The sequence below is a fragment of the Megachile rotundata genome, chromosome 10, assembly GCF_050947335.1.
Source record: "Megachile rotundata isolate GNS110a chromosome 10, iyMegRotu1, whole genome shotgun sequence".
NCBI lineage: Eukaryota > Metazoa > Arthropoda > Insecta > Hymenoptera > Megachilidae > Megachile > Megachile rotundata.
Window position 1 is genome coordinate 6,779,060 of NC_134992.1, and position 22,044 is coordinate 6,801,103.

The 22,044-nt window shown below is 29.9% G+C and overlaps 1 protein-coding gene and 1 non-coding gene across 7 annotated transcripts in view; both read left to right on the forward strand.

Annotated features, from left to right (window-relative positions):
- Window positions 1-22,044, forward strand: part of Nrx-1 (neurexin 1) — a 583,956-nt gene that overhangs the window by 548,817 nt on the left and 13,095 nt on the right. For 5 of the 6 annotated variants that reach the window (XM_076536346.1, XM_076536345.1, XM_076536349.1 and 2 more), the window contains 3 exons: window positions 14,258-14,499; window positions 16,259-16,382; window positions 21,515-21,688. In XM_076536346.1, the coding sequence (XP_076392461.1) occupies window positions 14,258-14,499; window positions 16,259-16,382; window positions 21,515-21,688 (540 nt within the window). The remainder of the gene's footprint in view (window positions 1-14,257; window positions 14,500-16,258; window positions 16,383-21,514; window positions 21,689-22,044) is intronic. The other variant, XM_076536347.1, reaches the window with a different exon arrangement.
- Window positions 17,256-17,362, forward strand: LOC143265330 (U6atac minor spliceosomal RNA). Its single transcript, XR_013039755.1, has one exon. It is a non-coding gene; the product is annotated as a U6atac minor spliceosomal RNA (small nuclear RNA).

Consider the following 22,044-nt stretch of genomic DNA (forward strand, 5'->3'; position numbering starts at 1 on the left):
AATATGGCAATTTTGAGTTTCTGGGGTTTGAGGTTGAGGAAATTTTATTTTCAAAAATTGTAGGCTTCGAATATTTATATCTTTGGAAACATAAAATTTGACGGTCGAGATCTTGAGAACTTAGAAATTTAAAAATATGACTATTTAAATATTTAGAAATTCGAAAGTATGGAAATTTATAAACTTGAGGAATCAGGGGTTGAAAATTTGTAAATTAAAAAATTTAAGAATGCTTGAATTCAAAAATTTTCAAATTGTTAAATATAAAATTCAGGAACCTAAAAATCAGAAAATTTAAAAATTTACGAACACAAAAACTGATGACTCTATAAATAAAAAAACTTATAAATAGAAACCCCTAAAAATTAAAAACGTAAAAGGTTAGAAAATTTAAAAAACTTGAAACTCGTGAAAATAGAATCTAAAAAAGTACCTTGAAGAAGACCTTATATAAAATATTCCAATTTTACAGCAACATAAATCTCCCAAAATGTAGGTGCTCTTACATTCACCCTAATCCAGAAGATCCTGCATTACACCGGCGTGTGCCCTAAGGCTCGCCCTTTGAACCATCATACATTCGAAAGGACGATCACGTTCAACACGTGACAAGTATGTCGAAGACGTTGCAACGCGTTTCGCATACTTTCTCACGTGGCCGGTTCCCGAGGAACACGAATCATTCCCACAGGCTCGTAGAAAGCGTGAGATAGTTCGTTTCTGGATGCAACGGTGCGAGATCTGTTTCGTTCGGTGGTAGTAGGTGTTTGGACTTAGAAAAACGTTCAATCGCCACTGTTCTCTTGGGTCTTCCACGGATCTTGGCGAAAGCTTCCCACGGGACACCGTTCCCAGAGTTCCTGGCCACTCTCTATCTGTTCCCATGGTCGTGAGAATTCGAACGACTTCAGGGGAAACGGATTCCCAGATCGACTAGGAGCCCAGACGGGCAAAGCTGGTCGAAGCTGATACCGATTTACCCCTTGCACGCTTTTCTCACTCGGTCATGGATGGAAACATTCGCTCTGAAAGGAATATGATTGCGAGTGACAAAAGATTGTTACTTAACAATATGTATCTTCTTATATTCTTATACATACACATATAAGAGATATGTACATAAATATAAGAATTTACATATGTGTAACGGATATGCATAAGAGATACCTAGATAAAATATAAGAATATATATAATACCAAGACTTTTTAACAATTTTGTTAGGATGAGACAGGTTAGGTTAGGTATAACAGATATGCATAAGAGAGATATACCTTCTTATATTCTTATGTATGTCTCCTATATGTATATGTACAAGAATATAAGAATGTATGTATAAAACCAAGACTTTTAACAATTTTATTAGGTTAGGATTATTCTCTTATTGCTTAGTAATTTATTATTGAAGTAGAAATGCTTATGTACATCTTATGTATAAATCTGAGTACAATTTTATGTATGTTCTACACACAAATGTTTCTGAATATTTTTTTATGAAATCTTGCTCAGAGGTAAATCTAGTATTGTAGATGGTTTTAAGACAGTTCTATGGTGATCAAAATGGAAGTACCACGAAAGTCACATTAACCTCAATTTCATATACAACTTGCTTAGCAGCGAAAAATGACGTCAAAACAAACTGATAATTGATATTATCGCCAATTCAAAAATAAAACATGCAGTTTAATGAATATCTTATTCTTTCATTGAATCTTGCAAACAATACTTATTTTTAATCCTGCAAAATGGGTAGACAAGTATAGAAACATATTTGAATAAATCCAAGAGGTATAAATTTATTTTAAATGTACAAATGTTGACGAAAATTAAGGTTATGTTTTTAGAAAATTCTGCGTAAAAATTGCAGTTTGAGGAATTTTTGTGCAAACAATTTTTGTAGGAATTTCAATTAAAGTGAAATTTTATCAATTTTAGAATGTATCGTGACATTTTTGAAGAATTAAACAGCGCGTAATTTTAACTATTTTACAATGGAATTTTTGGAGGGTGCAGTTTTAACGTCAGATAAAATTTATTGAGAGATTTTTCCTGGAAATTTATATATGTTGTAAAAAAGTACTGGTATATGTTAAAATTTTAATAATTTCTTTATGAGAGGTTATATGTTATTATCAGATAAATAATTTAGTGATCAATAATTTCAGTTGTATATTGTAATTAGTTATTGTTATACTTGTGACCCAAATAAAATATTTGTACATTTATTTATAAATTAATAAATTATAGATAGGTATGAAATACATCAATTATTACATAAATTTAAATATCAATAATAATTATAATAAATAAATAAATAAATAATAATAATTATGTATGTCTAATAATTATGATAATATAGTTATATTAATATAATATTAAAATTATTATACAAATTAAAATTACTTTAAATTACTCTGAATCAAAATTATACAAAAACCACAATTATTTAATCAAAGTTGTTATTATGAGCTTATTAATCCACTAGATTAGATAAAAAATCAGACCCCAAGACAAAAAATAGATAAAACAATTTTTTCACTCCAAAAAATAAAATAACTTATTATATCAATTAAAGTCGTAATATTTTAAGATATTGTACACATATTCTGAAGGATCGATGACGTAGATCAGGAATCCGTTGGTCAACCAACAGCCCCTTGATAGTCACCTGATCCAAAAATCACCAAATTCAGCCCCAAGTTCAAGATCTTCTCACGGTTTGCTCGGCACGATGGCTCGTCGAGCCGCCGAAATCTCATTATTTTTTGTGGCAACACCATGAGAAAGCGTGCCATGGGAAAGTCGCAGTTATGCGTATCGAATGCCGAAACTGTTCGAGTGTAGCCGTACTCTTCTCACGTTTTTGAAATCCTCTCGGCTCGATGGAAAAAGGAACCATGCTGAATCTAATTTCGGTTTTATGGCTCTCTATTTTAACCTCATCCCGGTTTCTGACGTGGGAAACCATGGCTTGAGATTCCATTTGATTAAACGGCCTTCGAGACGAAGTGGTCTGATCTTTCGAAACCTGTTGCACCTTCTAAAAAATATAGATTCTTCGAAAATTATCAAATTTACATTTGTCAAATTTTTATCTGCTTTATGTAGATTTTGTTCTTTTAATTTTTGTCGATAAAAATATGGGGTGTCATGTAGATTTTTGGGGATGAGAAATATATGTAAGGTTATGTATGTAAGGTTAACCTAACCTAACAATGATTATTGTAATGTTGTAGAAATCTTTTAAGAAAAATAAATACTAATTTATTTGAGTATTTGCTAAATACTATTTGAGTATTTGCTAAGGTATTTTATAAGAAACACACTATTTAGGGAATGATAAATACATTTGTTTTGTGTTAGGTTAGGAACACAACATTATATTTTTAGTGAAATCCGTCAGGAGCTACATATGCAATTTATTCTATAAAATGACATAACATATCACCTTACAATTGTTCTATAAAGAAATACATATAATTTGTAGAGGAGTAGAGAAAGAAAGAAGACAAGAAAAATTTTTTTAAATAAATACATTTAATTTTTATGACAGATATTATTAATAATAATTCACTTAAAAAAGTTTTACAATCGCAACTTCACTATAATGTTCACAGAAAAGTTCTATAAACTCAATGAATAATATAATTTCTGTAGTAAATTCTAACTTAACAATAATAATTAATAATTTTACAAATTTTCACCATCTTAAAAAACCTTAAACTTAAATAGAAATATCATAGAAAAGAGAATTACCAAACACTTAAAATTTATAAAAATCAAACACCTATGACCATATAAGCACACAAACAATATCACATTGCTTCCTCATTAAATATTTTCTAAGCATTGTTAAAATTAAAAATAATGATAAAATTCATTTATTTATACCATCTCTCAAGATAAAAAATATCGTCAGAAAAATAAATAAAATGCATTAGATGTTTCACAGGTGGATTCAGATATGCGAACAGTAGTACAGTAGTCGTGAGTGTATAGAGCGTAAGAGAGGTTAGGGTTGATCTAACCAACGTGTTTAGAATTACCCGGCGAACATGTTGAAATAGTAGCTCTCCTAAACCAGTCATACTGGCATAATAGGAACGGCCTTGAAATTCTCAAGGTCATTCTGAACCTGTCAGACAAGTCTACTTACTACCTGCGGCTATAGTATACCGTTATCGGACTCTTGACTCATTTACTACCATTACTCAGCATTTACTGCCTCATTCATAAATCTGTATGAACGAGCGAATGAAAGTCTCGGTGATCTTTGTAGCTATTTCAGTTTAGTTCACGTTCGTGTACTGTCATTGCTAATTATGGAGAATTCTAAATTTTTTATTTTTGTTTTTTGTAATGTAGAAATTCTAAATTTAGCAGTGGAGAAATTGGGACGCTTATAAATTGGAAAAGGTGATAAGTTAACAATATAAATTGACAAGCTGGCAAGTTAATAGATTTACAAATTTATAGGTTTACAAATTGATAAATTTACAGAATTAGAAAGTTACAAGTTGATAAATTTACAAATTGATGAATTGATGAATTGGGAAATTGATGAATTGACGGATTGATGAATTGGTGAATTGGTGAATTGATGAATTGATGAATTGATGAATTGATGAATTGATGAATTGATGAATTGATGAATTGATGAATTGATGAATTGATACATTGATACATTGATACATTGATACATTGATACATTGATACATTGATACATTGATACATTGATACATTGACAAATTTGCAAATTGCTAAACTAACAAATTGAGATATTGAAAAATTGAGAAATTTACATATTATAAACTAACAAACTTACAAATTTACAAACTGATAAACTAATAAATTTACAAATTGATAAATTGACAAATTTACAAATTTTCTATATTACTATACTACAAATTTTACTCCTATATGCACACATATTTTACTATACACCTACAACCTTAAATTTAATTAAATTTTAAATTTAATTTACTATGCGCTATCTTAAATTTATCGATCACATCGTTCCTTAAATTCATCTTTCTTCGACTATAATTCACAGACCATTACCATTGAACAATCTTGTCTCCCAAAGATTTATCGATTAGCAAAAATAAAAATGGCCTCGTGTCTGGTAGTTAAGGCACAGAATAATCGAATTAGAAACGTGCCCATCGGATATCGGTCCCACGGACTCGGTTTGGGAACCGTCTGGCTTCGCATCGCTTTTACGATGGGAACAAGGAATACCATGGCGTCGTACGCTGGGTATGGGAAACATCGATGATTCCCAGGCGATGGGAGTACATAGGAGACGTGAACCGGGCACATAAACGCACTTCTCATGCTTTGTAATACTCTTATCGCGACATTTGTAGCCTCTTCGATATTTCATGCGTTTATTGCCGTGCCACCTATATTTGGCTGATGTACGCTTATATTATAACCTGTAACTTGCATTATAATCATTCATTTTATAAAGAACGTGTCCAGTTACAAATATTATTAAAAACTTTAAGATATATCTAATAGAAGTTGCATGTAAATTATTCATTATTATTGATACTTCCTAATAATTATTATTAATGATCTTCATTTTTAATCCTTGTTGTTGATGCTAATTATTGATCCTCGTTATTGACCTCATTTTTAATTCTCGTTATTGACCTCATTTTTAATCCTCATTATTAATACTAATTATTAAACCTCATTATCGATCCCAGTTATTAATCCTCATTGTTAATCCTAGTTATGAGACCTTTTTATTGATTCTAATTTATAAATCATTGATATCAATGTAATTTCTAGACAAAATTCCCTAAACAAACCTCCTTGTTAAACTAACTTTAACAAATAATAATATTGGTTAATTTATCAATATCTTAATGAATTTTATTTGTTAACTGTCCCAGTATGAAATTTAATAAATGAAAGTAGTACAATGAATAATACTATGTATAATGAATAGTACTATACATGAATATAGTATAATAAAGTAAACAATATAAATATCAATAGCTCAATGAATTTTGTTTGTTAACTCTTCCAGTATGAAATTTAATAAATGAAAATACTACAATGAATAATACTATACATATGTAAATATAATCTAATGAATAATACTATGTATAAGTATAGTATAATGAATAGTACTATACATGAATATAGTATAATAAAGTAAACAATATAAATATCAATTCCTCAATGAATTTTGTATGTTAACTCTTCCAGTATGAAATTTAATAAATGAAAATGGTACAATGAATAGTGCTATAAATACAGTCTAATGAATAATACTATGTATAAGTATAATATACTGAACAGTACTATACATGAATATAATTTAATAAATGAATATAGTAGAATAAATACTATTATACATACATGAACAGAGTTTTATGAATAATAGTATGGATAAGTATAGTATAATGAATAGTACTACACATGAACATAGTATAATAAACTAAATAATATAAATATAAATTGACACGAAATAAAATATCTCCAACTACGCCAAAAGATAAAAATTATCGCTAGAAAAGCATCGATTAAGAAACTTATCGAAAGTAGAGGCTAAAGATTAGGCAAGTCGATCCATGTTCGTATTCTTATCCCCTGTTCCATTTTAACCGAATGAGCCACTTGTCTAAGCGACCGAAGACGACGTCTTAACCCACGACCCACTTTCGGGTTCCACCACCTCCACGTATCCCATACTTTCCTGTCAGTTTACTTATTAATTTAGATTATGTCGTGCAAGAGCTAATTGCCATAGAATGTTGAACCATCGAAATTTCACGCCTGTGATTCAACTAAAAAACTTGTCGAAATCGTTCGAGTACTACTTTAGTGACTCACTTAAATTGTAGGTTCGTTGGAAACTGCGTGTTGTATGTTATGTAACGTGTTTGGAGGATAAATTGTTTAGTAAGTTATTTATGGTTGTTGAAGTTGCGATGCAGGAAACTTGAAAATCATGTTAATCAAGTCGACAAATATGATATCAAGATCTAAAAAATTAAATTGGTTTAATGAAAAAATGCAGTAGTAGATATTTAAGTAAAAAAAATGTATAAATGTATTTTTTTAAGTTAATAATTACGTAATACGGTTGTTCATAATTGAAGAAATAAGTCTTTAATAATAATTGAAGATTGTATAGGTATATTTGAATAAGCAAATGTTTTGTGATAAACTGTTTAAGATGTACACTTTATATCATAATATGGAAAATATAGAAAAAATGTTTATTAAATATAATATATAAATGTTTCAATTAGTATAATGTTAGAGGTATATATCTGAATGTGAAAATTTAAATATTAAGAAAATGGTGATATATGAAAAGAATATCCTAGCATTAAAGGTGTATAATATTTGAGTTATATGGGGATTTGGTGATTTGAGAATTTAAGGATTTTGGGATTTCAAAATCTAGTAATTTGAGAAATTAAAGATTTGATGGTTTGGTAATTTGAGTATTTTGGGATTTCTAAATCTAGTAATTTAAGAATTTAGAGATTTGAGGATTTGGTAATTTGGTGATTTTGTGACTTGTGGATTTAGGGATTTTGGGATTTCAAAACCTAGTAATTTGAGAATTTAGAGATTTGAGGATTTGAGGATTTGAAAATTTGATAATTTGGTGATTTGGTGATTTGGTGACTTGTGGATTTAGGGATTTTGGGATTTCAAAACCTAGTAATTTCAGAATTTAGAGATTTGAGGATTTGAGAATTTGGTAATTTGGTGATTTGGTGATTTGGTGATTTGAGAATTTAGGGATTTTGGGACATCAAAGTCTAGGAATTTCAGATTCTAGAGATTTGGAGATTTTACGGATTTTGGGGTTTAGAAATTTAAGAATTTCAATATTTAGAGATTTGATCATTTAGGAATTAGTATATATGTAAATTTGAGGTTATGGGCGTTTGAGAATTTGGGGATTTGAAAATTTAGTGATTTAACTATCTAGGGATTTGAGAATTTAAAATTTTAGCGATTTAGAAACTTGTGAATTGGGAAATTTCGAAATCTAGGGACTTGAGAAATTAGAATTTGAAGATTTCAGTATTTGGAGATATGAAAATTTAGAATTTGGAAATTTCAGAATCTAGGAATTTGAAAATTTAGAATCTGCAGATTTTATGATCTAGAAATTTGAAAATTTGTAATTTAGATATCTTAGAATGTAGAGATTGAGAATTAGAAAATTAAAAAATTTGAAAACTCGAGAATTTAGAAATTTAAGAATACGAAAACTTAAGACTGTGGAAATTTTACAATTTGAAAAACTTAAGAAATAAAAAGTTTAGAAGTCTGTTAAAGATGAAACCTAGGAAATTTATAAATTTGAATTATTACAAACTTAAAGATTGCAAAACTGAAAATTGCTAAATTCGATAATAAAAAAGCTTAAAATTTCAAACACAATTAAGAAGCTTGGAATTATATGCAATAACTTAAAAAATTCCCAAATCTAAAAACCTGAAAATTTCTAAATATCTAATATTCCCTAACTAATTCCTGTAGGACCTTACATCGCTCTTTCCACAACACATCTACCTATTAAACAATTTTAATTCAACATACCACCAAAAGTATTACTTCCTTCACAACAACCAATTATTATATTTATAACTAATTTATAACTATAATCACACAGAAATAATTACAAAAGAAAGTAATATAAAACCCAACATAAAAACTCAAGAGTATTATAATTCCTCGCAAGAACCTGCTACACCAGGCAGTAAATAACAAGAAAAATAAAGAACTGACGAGGGTCAGGTATCCAAGCAAACAAGTCTGGTCCGAGTTGCCTAAAATCCGAGGCCAGTTCGGGCGGGCAACACGACACACACCCACGGCCCTGCTGCTCTCCTAATAAAGTGATACAGTTTATTGGACTTCTTCAGATCGGAATGCAGCGTGAATGACACGATTATTCGTATAAAAACAAGCACCTGCTATTCGACTGGCGCCGGTTTCATTATCATCGACAGGAAATCGTTTGTTCGGCGATAAAGAGCGTGAGCACGTGCTGCGTTGGCACGTGGGCGCCCTTGATGCTCCTCCGTGCTCCTAACCGCCATGAACCAACTGTATTTTTATGTTACGCTGATAGATTCACTATGTCTGACCGACAAGTGCCAGTTGCACGACTGAAAAAAATGTATCGCGGAACTCGATTTGAGTTCTGCGTGCTTTCTACTGCACTTAATCTTATTACTGATTTTGTTCGGTTCACTGGACTTTGATTTTATGTTGTATTAATGAGGGATATAGTATTCTCAATTTTGATTGTGAATGTAGGAATTTTTTAATTGTGTCAATTGACAAGATGGAGGTTATTAAGGTTGTTATAGGGTTTTGATTAATAGTTTCGTTGTCAATTTTGGTATACTTTTGTAATTGATTTTTTTTTTATTCTTTTGATTATTAATTTTGTTGTATGTATTTAATTAACAATTTTATAGTTTCCTTTATTATACATTTTCCTTTCCTTAGTTTCCTTTATATAGTTTTATGATAGTTTCTTTTGTTGTCAATTTTGTTGTACGTGTTTAATTGACCATTTTACTATACTTGTTTAATTAAACGTAGTTTATTAACATCTATCTTGTTTAATTTATGGACAGTTTTATTATGCTTGTTTGACTAAAATTTTGAATTATATAAATATTAATTAATTTTTAATTGTGTTAATTTAAAATTATATTCAATTTTTTTAAATTATGTTAAATAAAAATTGTATTTAATTTTTAAAATCATATTCAATATGCATAATTATAATTGTAATAATTTACAATAATATGCAATTTTAAAAATGATAATAATATAAAACAAATTTCTTCTAATAAACAAAATAAACTGCAAATAGTGCTAGTGACATTTTTAATGAACTATCAATGATGCTAGTGATATTTTTAATAAACTACTAATGGTGTTAGTGACATTTTTAATGAACTAACAAAAATACTAGCTAAATTTTTAATAAATTACCAATAGTGCTAATGAAATTTTTAATACATTTCTAATAGAACTAGTTAATTTTTAATAAACCTATAATAGTACTAGTGAAATTGTTAATAAACTACTAAAGTACTATTTAATTTTTAATACACCTCTAATAGTCCTAGTGAAATTTTTAATAAACTACTAATAGTACTAGTAATATTTTTAATAAGCTACTAACAATACCAATGGCAATTTTAATAAACTACTAACAATGCTAAACAAATTTTCAATAACCACAAACAATAAATAAACAACAAAATTAAATTACACACATTCAGTCTTTATTTCAAATTAATTAATATTTCACAATTAACTCACAGAAACGTAACACAACGAGATAAACTTGAAGATATGAAGGAGGCCTGAATGGAGGCGAGTTTATACGAAAATAGAATCTATCATTCCCAGTGAAATGGTAATAAATGACACATTGTCGAACGTTTACGTTATCCGACATCGAGTGGAAATTAACTTGTAGTACAATAATGACGTCAACACGATTGACGTCATGTACAAGGTAGAACTTTTAATTTTATCTACATAACTGTGTTCATCGTTTATGTAACACCAGCTGATAAATGAAGTTGTACTTGGTCTATACGTATATGCACTGTTTTTAGAAGCTTTTTGATTGGATTGATATGAATGAGCTATAGGATATTTTTAGTAAAGTAAACTTTTTGCGGTTCGAAATGATCTTACAAAAATAATCTTGTTAGAGAATTAAAGAATTAATGTTGAAGAAGATGTGTTATTTTTAGTTTTGTGAAGTTTTATCGTTAATAGAAGTTTATGAAAATAGGTAGTAAGAAATGTTATTGCTAGTAAATAATAAAATTAAGTATTATTAAATAGAGAGTGAAATGGGCCACAAACTTTAGACTTTTTGAATTCATGAAAATTAGAAATTTTTAAGATTTCAACTTCTCAAATTTTCAAATTCCGAAATTTCTAATTTTCCAAATTTACAAATCTCCAATTGCCTACATCACCAAATTTCTAATTTCTCAAATTCCCAAATTTCCAATTTCCTATATCACAAAATTTCTAATTTTCCAAATTCCCAAATTCCCAAATTCCCAAATTTCCAAATTTCCAATTTGCTATATTACAAAATTTCTAATTTCCCAAATTCTCAAATCTCCAATTTTCTAAATTCTCAAATTTCTAATTTTCCAAATTTACAAATCTCTAATTTTGTATACCCCCAAATTTCTAATTTCCCAAATTCCCAAATCTCCAATTGCCTAAATCCCCAAATTTCTAATTTCCCAAATTCCCAAATTCCCAAATTCCCAAATTTCCGATTTTCCAAATTCCCAAATCTCCAAGTACCTTTACCCCCAAATATCTACTTTTCCAAATTCTCAAATCTGCAATTACCCATATCCCCAAATTTCCCTAAATATCCCTAAATTTATAATTTACCAAACTCCCAAATTTCCAGCTCCTTAAATTCAAATCCAAATCCATACTACAACACTATACCTATTACCCTAAATATACAATAAAATTACCCAAAACAAATGTATAATATACAAGTAAAAATACAGAATAAATAGAACACAAAAAAACATCTTTCAAAATAAGCTGTGAGCTCAAATAAGCTGTAGCATAGTAACAGAACGAGAGAGGCCATCTTTACGGTGCCTAAAACGCTTCCACACGCATCCTCCTAGGGAATTCTACAAACCTGGTAGGCCTGTCAGTCAGGTCCATTTTTTCCCGACTCGCCGAAAATTATTATCCATAGAGGCAGCCGACCAATGAGCTGTCCCCTCGTTCGCTTCGTCATCCACATTATGGCGGGAATGCACGTTCGGTTTGTTGCTTTCCTATTACCAGGTGGTATTTAACTCGCCCATGGCAGGTCACGTGGGTGAACCTGTTCGAAGTTATCCATCCGGTCATGGTCGCATCCTGTCCCTCGGTTTCTAGTCGCCTAATAAAAAAATAGCCGCATTATCGATCTTTGCCGATCAAGTTTATCGTTTTAATTGAACGTCAGACACACTGGACTTCCGGTAAACCTATGCTGGCCTGGTGCGCGATTCTTGTTAGTATACATACCTGAAACGATCGATCGTGTTATGTAAATTATACTCTGTTGAGGTAGTTTATTTATGGATTTAATTATGCGGCTATTTTTTAATGTTTGTAGATGAGGGGGACTTATAATGACTTCTTTCTTGAAGGGGTTTGTGAACATCTTGGAAGGGCGATTTTAATTCAAATATTGGATTTGGTGGTTGGTAGGTTATTAGTTTTTATTGGAATATTTGTACGGGTTAGTGTTTCTTTTAATAGTTTACTAACTTAACTAACATTTTATTTTGATGTTATAAATTAAAGTTAAATATGCAATTGAACCTGTGTAAAATGGTACATAAAATTTTTAAAACGGTACATTTTACTTAATGGTACATTAAAATGGTACATTTTAAAAATTTATTTATAATGTGCTTATACAAATATCAGATGAATATAAAACTATCTACTGTTCGTCGTAAATGTCTATCCTAATTTACTAAATATTAAACAGTAAGTAAAAGCGCAATGCAAGTCTATTTGTTTATATGCATTTTATACATTATGTTTTTAAAAACGAGATTAAAAACTTAGCTTAATAACAAAGAACTAAATTTCTAAGAACCAAATAAATACGATATTCAAGGAAGAAATTTTGTTAACATAACCTAAAAATCTAACACCATTCCCATATTGCAACCCCAAAATTAAATATGTAATACACTTATGAACCAAAAATGCCAATACACTTATGAACCAAAAATGTGAATACACTTATGAACCAAAAATGTGAATACACTTATGAACCAAAAACAAAGTATGAATGGTAGATAAAACTTTGTTAAAGATATTTCAACCCAAAATACATTTAACAAAGTATCTTATCAGAAACATCTGCAGCCTTGCGTAAAGGGCCAATCGAACCCTACAAGAGTTCCACGTGTATCATGTTAGCCTGCTCTCAAAACCAACCAAATTTAGACCCTACAAAGGGAAAGGGCTTAAACCCATCCCAAGGAGCAGGGGATGTCGTAAAGCATCTTCCTTCAAGGTAGATATTGGGCAAGTGGTCAATGGTTAGACCCAGTAACTGCTGCTCGCCTGATCAGTGGTCAAACGAAAACATTTCTCAGACAATGAAACTGTATAAATTATCCTCTTGCGTTATACCTGACCGAAACCTTGGGTGAACCCTAATGGACAGTTTGGACGGTCAGACAATTTTATCTTTAGAAACTTGTCCTGAAGAACGATTTGGAGAAATTGCATCTCTATATTGAAAATTCTCTCTGAAGATTTCTGCACTTTCTATAATGTATATCATATAATAACTTTATAATTTTATATATTGTATTAAATTATTATTTCCCATTTATTATTCTATTCCTCTGAAACATGAAACTAAAAATAAGGACATCAAATGTGCCCTTGAATTAAATGAAACACCTGATACGTTGATACCATATTTAACAAGACTTCTCACACCAAATTTCATCCCCTTCACACACCTTTCATAAAAAATCATGAAAGTACTTCTTTATGTATTAGTTACATACAAAATTGTGCAATTATAAATTATTAACATTTTTAGTCCAGCTTATATATATGAATAATTCCCACGGTCCAGAAGTCGCAAACAAGATAACCACACTGTCTGAAAAAATGCAAAATGGACGAAACAGCGTAGTTTAGAGATAAGCAAATGTATAAAAGCTGAAACAGGCAGTGCAACAGACTCCAGTGTAACAATAACGAAATCAATCTCCACCTTTAACATTCGATGTTCATTAAATTTTTATACAGAAATAAAATACAGTTTTTTTTTAAAACCACATGTGTGATAATGTAAATATACATAAGTACAATATAAAGTAAGTCAAATAAAAAGTCTACCTGTTCATAAAAATGTTGTACCACAAATGTGACATAAAGAAATAAATCTCTTAAATAAATACAATATTTGTCATTATAATTAACTTAAAATACTGACTTAAATATTGACTTAAATACAAGTAACACAAGTAATCTTACAAGTAAGAAAATGCAAGTTCTCTGATAAATACAAGTTATTGTCAGTATACATGAAAACACAGCTCTCAAAAATATTTAAATTGTTACGAGAAAAGTTAATAAATAAATTAAAATTGAATAGTAAATTCAATAAGTCAAGTGTATTGATTGAAGTGGTTTATGTTAACGGAGTTCATTGCTTGTTTATAGGTCGCCAATTGTCGGTGTTCAATAGCCAATCGACCATTCAAGTAGGTGGTCGGTGGAATCGCAACACAGGAAGAGTAGAGAAGCCATTTTTAGGAATAATTGCCGGTCTCGTCGTGAACGGTGCACGAATTTTAGAGCTCGCTGCCGCGATGGATAGAAGAATTACAAGCAGAGGCGACGTTCAATTACTTCCGGTTGGAAGCCTCTTGGATCGAGCGGCTCCTTTGCAGCGAATGCAACAGGTGATCTGAATTAACGAAAACAGTTTACAAGTGTTATTAACACTAGATTTACGGACGTTTGATGGTCACTTTTATTTAAATTTACCTAAAATAGAAAAATAAATAAATTGCAGATGATATGTGAACTGCCTAAAACATTAATTTTTTTGCTGAAAGTTGACGAAAGTTGACATTTTTACAAAAATTTCTGAACAAACTCTGTCATCTACAATAGACCTATTATCCGTCATTTTGACGGGTTCCGTAAATCTAGTGTTAATTATCGTGGAACGGAAAGTGAATATTGAAAATAAATATTGAAGTGAATATTGAAAAATTGAGAAATTAGCGGGTAAATGTAATTGTACAATATACTGTTGAAAGTAATGAGGTTAGGTTCGGTTGACAGTATTTTGACGAACATACCGTATCTTTTATAGGGAAAATGAGAATGTAACAAAAGGAAAATTGAGTACTCGTAAGAATTTATTCAGTTAATTGAATACGTTTACAGTTTACAAGTTTTAAGATTAGAAGTTAAATTTAGAAATTCAGGTTTCTAATTTGGAAATTTGAGATTGGGATTATTGGAGTTTGGAAATTAGGTATAGGGAGATTTGGGGATTTAGGAATTTGGAGATTTTGGGAATTTGGGGAATTTGGGGATTTGGGAATTTGGGAACTTGAGAATTTGGAACTTTAGAGATATGGGAATTTGGGGATTTAGGAATTTGAGAATTTGGAAATTTGGGGATTTAGGAATTTGGGAATTTAGGAATTTGAGAATTTGGGAATTTGGGAATTTGAAAATTTGGGAAATTGGGAAATTGGGAAATCGGGAATTTGGGAATTTGGGAATTTAGGAAATTGGAAAATTGGAAAACTGGAAAATTGGGAATTTGGGATTTGAGAATTCGAAAATTTGGGGATTTAGGAATTTGGGAATTTGGGAATTTGGGAATTTGGGAAATTGGGAAATTGGGAAATTGGAAAATTGGGAATTTGGGATTTGAGAATTTAGGAATTTGAGAATTTAAGAATTTGTAAAGATGGAATTTTTGGAAATTTGGGGGTTTAAGAATTTGAGAATTTGGAAATCTGAAAATTTGAAAATTTAGGAATTGTTATTCAAAAATTTAAATCAAAATCAACGCCGACATACTAATACTATATTACACAAATAATTTACCACTACGTTCATATAAACATTCACATACTACTCACACCTATTCTGTCCCATTAAAAATTTTGATAAAGTATATTCATGTAGGATGGGAGCAAGAAGATGAGAAACGGATTAAAGTTATAGTAAATATTTTAATAAATTGAAAGGAATACAAAATTTGATAGTTCACGTTTCTACGGTTCGGCCAAGACTAGACTGTCCTTTCGACGCTGTCGCGTTTTTTTTATACTACGCATTCACACTCTTTTGTTTCACACTCGTACATCACACACACACTCATACCACGCAAAAATTAATTCCCCTTTACCGAATCCCACATTCATATGTAACTAAATTTTGTTATAGAATATATATTATTTTATTATTAAATATAGATTATTTTTTTACTTCAATACTCCTCTCTCAAATACACAATTACAAGAGTAATGAATTTAAAAAAATGTCCAGCCACCAAACAATTTAACAAATATTTAAACAATATTCAACAAGCTTTTAATAATATTTAACGTCGTATAAAACTACTGATTTTCTATCAAACAAAGACATTTAAAATTCACTAAAATCTCGAGAATTCTATATTCTTTTTCTCCGCAGACGCCAGCGTCCGGTTTTCCGGGTGTTATGGACGATCTCATATTTTCCGGCGCCGGAAGTGGATGTGCCGCTGACGACGAGGACGAAGAATGCACTCCGATCTACGAGCCTGGTTCCGGTAAGTGTAAGTAAAATTTCCAAGGGCGTAAGTTATTCCTTCTGCACGTTTCCTCGCAGAGGAATTTCTTTTACGCACCTCTATCCCACATTTCGCACGTATGGTTACTTTACGTGCACGTTGTGTAAACTCGATCCATAAATTGCATATTGATCTTGTACGAAAAATTGTATAAATACAAGTATAATTGTTTATATATATATATATTTAGTTTGTCATGAAAGTATTAACCACACTTCTGATGTTTTACAATATTTAATAAAAAAAAAGTTTTAAATGAGTAGAAAATAAATTTGTACAAATTTTTATAAGAATTTTTCTACTTTTATTGATGTAATCTTTTGTTAATTTAATGTCAAATGAAGTGACTAAAATGTTTCCTACATATGGTATTTGATTGTAAAAGCAATCTGATCTATAAAACAACTGAAAACAGATTTTTAGATAAAATATTTAAAAATAGGGTTCTCATTATATAAAACTTAAACTAAATTACTTTATAAACTAATGTAATAAATATTACGATAAAATATTGTAATATAATAAATTGATTATAAGAATATTTCTAATAATACTACAGCAGAATATTTCTATAACAATCATTGAAAGTCTAGTAACAACGCTTGCCGCTAGATGTCGCAGTAAAGCATCTGTATTTCTGTCTCCGTTGCGAACAAGTACAATAAAATATTTCTAAACAGCTAGTTATTATAAAAATTATGTCATTCGATAGTTCTTGTTAATTCAAACAAAAATTGGTCCTTGTAATTTTGCGATTGGAGAGATCGTTTTTGAGTTATGAGCAAATGAAGGCTTTCTCGCAAGTGCTCGGTAGATGGGTCGGTTCGTATATAAGCTCGCGAACAGCACGTTGAGGTTGTGTAGTATGAAAGGAGAGACGTTTAGCACTCCCCTAGACAAGGATGGAAACACACATAAAATGGTAAGGCACTGCCGTCCATGACGGCTCTTACCACATTTTTTTTTTATAACAAGTCACAATATAAATTTTATATTATTTGACACAATGTTTATGAAAAATTTATTTTAACTTAATCACATTTTTTTATAATAAATTAACTGACAGTATAAATTTTATACTATTTGACACACTGTTTATGAAAAATTTATTTTAAACCACATTTTTTTTTATAACATATAAAGTCACAGTATAAATTTTATACTGTTTGACACAATGTTCATGAAAAGTTTGTTGATGAATAAATAATTGTATTTATTTCGGTAAATACTGTGAAAATGACAGACTGACATTATAAAGGAAGATTAAATTAAACTTTTGCTTTTGAAGATATTTTTAATAATACTTTATTTAATAATTGAATCATAACAGAATTTGAATAAAAATTCCCGTAAATTTTATAGAAGTAAACTCAACATTAAAATTGTAAATAAAAATTGTTCGGCTAACTTTTATTTTACAAAAATATTCGTTTATGAACAACAGAGTAAATTGAACAAGGTACGAAAATAAAATTGTATGTTATTTCGTGAAATATGACTTTATTTTTTATTCGAGAGGGATTATATTAATGTATAATTGAAAACGTAAAATGCATAACAATTTATTATGCACATAATAAAGCTTGATGTGATACCTCGTGGTTGAAAATGGCCTCTATCTGTGCTCTGTTAACAGAGATATAACGTTTGCTTACATAATTAAACACGCGTTTGCTCGTTATAAGTAAAGAACCTGAAAAACGAAATTAAGCTTCATCCTCATATCATTAAATAGTAATAACTGTAACATATGAAATATAACGTCGCTTAATAGTACAAACTAAGAGCAATGCAAATAGTATCCACGTTGGGCTTCGCTAATTAATTATTTTGGGAATAGTTTCGATACTCTTAATATTTAATATTTAATTTAGTTCATTTTTTGTTCAAATAACAAGTAATTTTTTATAAATACTGTTCTAAGTTTTTATTAATCCTAAATAAATTACTGTTATAAATTGTTATAATTCGCTATAAATTAATATTATATTTCGATATAAATAAATATTCTTTCACATACAATTTCATTTTTCATTCACAAATTTTGGTGATAAATAAATTTAATAATAAATAAATTTTAAATGAATTTTTAACAAATTTTCCTAATAAATAAATAAAATTTAATAACAAATAAATCAAACCTTATAGAGAAGTCAAATTCAGTAACGGATCAACAAAATTTTAATAGCAAACAAGTTAAATTAGGATAACAAATAAATTTTTTCTACATAATTACTGTTGAATAATATAGCTTATTTACTGATAATTTAAATGCTTCAAAACACCATTTCTTGTCCTTAAATAATAAAACCAATTTCTCATTTAATGAAGCATAATTGCTAAAATACCTCAACGATTTTTCAAATATTATCTGCATTCTGCTCTCTAATGACCACGTTAACTAATTACAGTGAACAATTACATTCGTTTCGCTCTGTAATTCGCTTAATGTTAATAATTACATATGTGATTATTGTTACGTCAATAATTTTTGTCGTGCTCGATAAAATGGCTGCCATTTTACGTTCGTTCAAAATCGTTCACCAAAGTTTAACTTCAAAATCGTACATCAAAGTTTAATTTCAAAATCGAACGTCAAAGCTTAATTTCAAAATCATACAGCAAAGTTTAATTTCAAAATTGTATTCCAAAGTTTTACTTCAAAATCATATATCGAAGTTTAATTTCAAAATCGTACATCAAAGTTTAATTTCAAAATCATACATCAAAGTTTAATTTCATAATTGTACAACCAAATTTTAACCTCAAAGTCGAGTAGCAAAGTATTATTTCAAAATCGCGTATCAAAGTTTAATGTTAGTTTAAATTAATATGATGTACATTGTACAATTTACAACATCAAGTAAGAGGTACATTTTCTTATTTATTTAAAGAAAATGTAAAATGTTTTTAAGAATAAAACTCCTCATATAATATTGTTTATCTGGTTTATTATTTCTGATAATGTTTCTGCTAATGTTAACTCAAATAGGACACAAAATGAAAAGATTAAAATATCATATCTGTTACTTATTTAAAATAAAGTTTTTAGGAGAGTATCTGTCCTATATAAATATGCATATGTATAAGAGATATTTGAACACGCACGCACGATCGGGTTGGGTTCGCATATCGCATGGCATGCCACCTTTTCGTCTTCATGTTTGCCCAGTTGTATCTTCGATTCATTTGCATATTTAGGATGATCCTTGGCGCCCCTCCTTTCACCTAGCCATCGACCTCCTCTCTTGGTCTGATAGCCGGTTTACAAATCTTCTCCGGCTGACTAAAAACCAAATTAGAAGGATCCCTTTAATATGATACGCCATTAAAGAACGCCCCATCATCAAGGAGCTATTTTAGGAAGATGACATTTTATGAAGATAAAGACTGAGTCAGAGAAATGTGACACGTTAAATAATGATCATATCTTCATACAGGATGATTCATTTACGATGTTCAATCTGAAATACCTTTGTCCTTTCGAACAAAATTTTTATATGAAATTTTCTAATTTCATAGTAAATTTACTTTAAATTTACTAATTTTCAATTATTCCTATAATGAAACAAAAATTATTAATTGTAAAATCGTTAAGGAATTTTTTATCTATTTTTAGAGAAGATGTAGAATTTTGTGCACTACTTTTGAATGAGTCTGTATGAACATTTAAAATTAGATTCGTGATCAGGCTTGGGGAAACATAATGAAGGTTTAATTATACAAACAATACAATGGAAGTTTAATTGTGCAAAAAATACAATGAAGGCTCTATTACACAAACGACACAATGGAGGTTCAATTATATAAAAGTCGTTTTCATCCATTTTATACGAAATATATAATTAGTCAAGGAATGTTTATTACAAATACTTTTTCTTGGTTTTGTGGTATATTTTTTATTTTAGGATTTTAAGTGTGAACGTAATTTGTAGTTTTTGTTTAAAAAATTTACTTTTTATGGATATTACACGTAGAGGTTATGTATCTTTTGTACAGTATATTGTAAATACGTAAAATTCACTGTGAATGTACACATACACAAATCGTATAAAATAATTTTAATAAAATAACCCTTATTGAGGGTGAGTCAAATGAACTCACTCAGTCATCAAATAATATTAAAAAATTTGTCATTTACCGTATAAATTAATTACACTTGACTAATCAATAACTTGCTTTTTGCCCTACAAATTAATTATACCTGTCCAATTAATAACTGGATTAAATTCATTCTACAAATTCGTTATATCATACATTAATATTTATAATATAAATGAAAGGTGATACATATTTATCTTAATGAAAAATCAATTAAACATTCTTTAACCAAAATACTTATTTTTTAGTAAAAAATGTTTAATTAAAATATGCTTATTTTTTGGTCAAAAACATTTAATTAAAATATGCTCATTTTTTAGTAAAAAATATTTAATTAAAATATGCTTATTTTTTAGTCAAAAACATTTAATTAAAAAATACTTATTTTTTAGTAAAAAATGTCTAATTAAAATATGCTTATTTTTTGGTCAAAAACATTTAATTAAAATATGCTTACTTTTCGGTAAAAAATGCACAATTAAAAAATATTTATTTAAAAAATAAATACTTCCTAACTAAATAGTGTTACAAATGTAACATCACTGTAAAAAAAAACAAACAAAACAATCAATATAAAAATAACTTCAAATTAATTCCCCAAATTGTGACCCTAAATGCTCACAGTTTCCAACACCTTCGATTGCAGTCATCGCGCGTCTATCTCGCAAATGATATTAAACAGCCCAATGAAATTAACACCGTTCCGAAACTGTCCCATCGATTAAACCCTCAACGACCCGTCGAAAATCGAACATGTGTTTAGATTCCCTTGGAAACGATATTCAAAGAGGGACACAGGGGAGAGGGGTTGATATCACAGGGTGATGTAAAACGCACCAATCAAACGCGCATTCTATCTCCATTATCGTTGGTACAAGGATCAACGGGTCCTAACCGCATTTTCGTTTCCGGTTACACCGATGACGCAAACCGGTGCCCCTGGAAACCGTGCAATCACACGGAAATTATGCGCAGCGTGCAATTTCAAATAATCACGATCCTCTGTCTGTCCGCAGACGACATAATAACGCCAGTTTACGTCGCCCCGACGAGGTCGCCGACGACGTACAGGCCGAAGCATCACAAGGAGAAGATCGTGGAACGTCCTTCATGCGACGACGAGGAGGACTGCGAGGATGGTTCCGGGGAACCCGTCACCACCGAGGAAATCTTCGTCACATCAGCTACCGGTCCGTTTCCCTTTAGCCTTTGTGTTTTCGTCACACCCGATTTCCATGTGCCCGCGAACACGCGAACCCTGGTATTGATCTTCCTCGTGCACGCTCTTTCCTCTCGTTCACTTCCTAGTAAGTGCACACTGTGCCACCAGCTGAGCATTTCCAAGACTTGGACGGGTTTCAAACTTTTTTTGGACGTCCCTTCTGGAAACGTGATATCGTTGATACGCTATTATTCTAGCACGTGGGAGAGGCACCTTTCGATTTTGAATTTCCCGCCATTTTTTGTAAATTGTATAGTAGCTCTGCTCGTATAATACTATTTTATAATGGAATGATTATTGTATAATTCTGTTATACGATAGGAT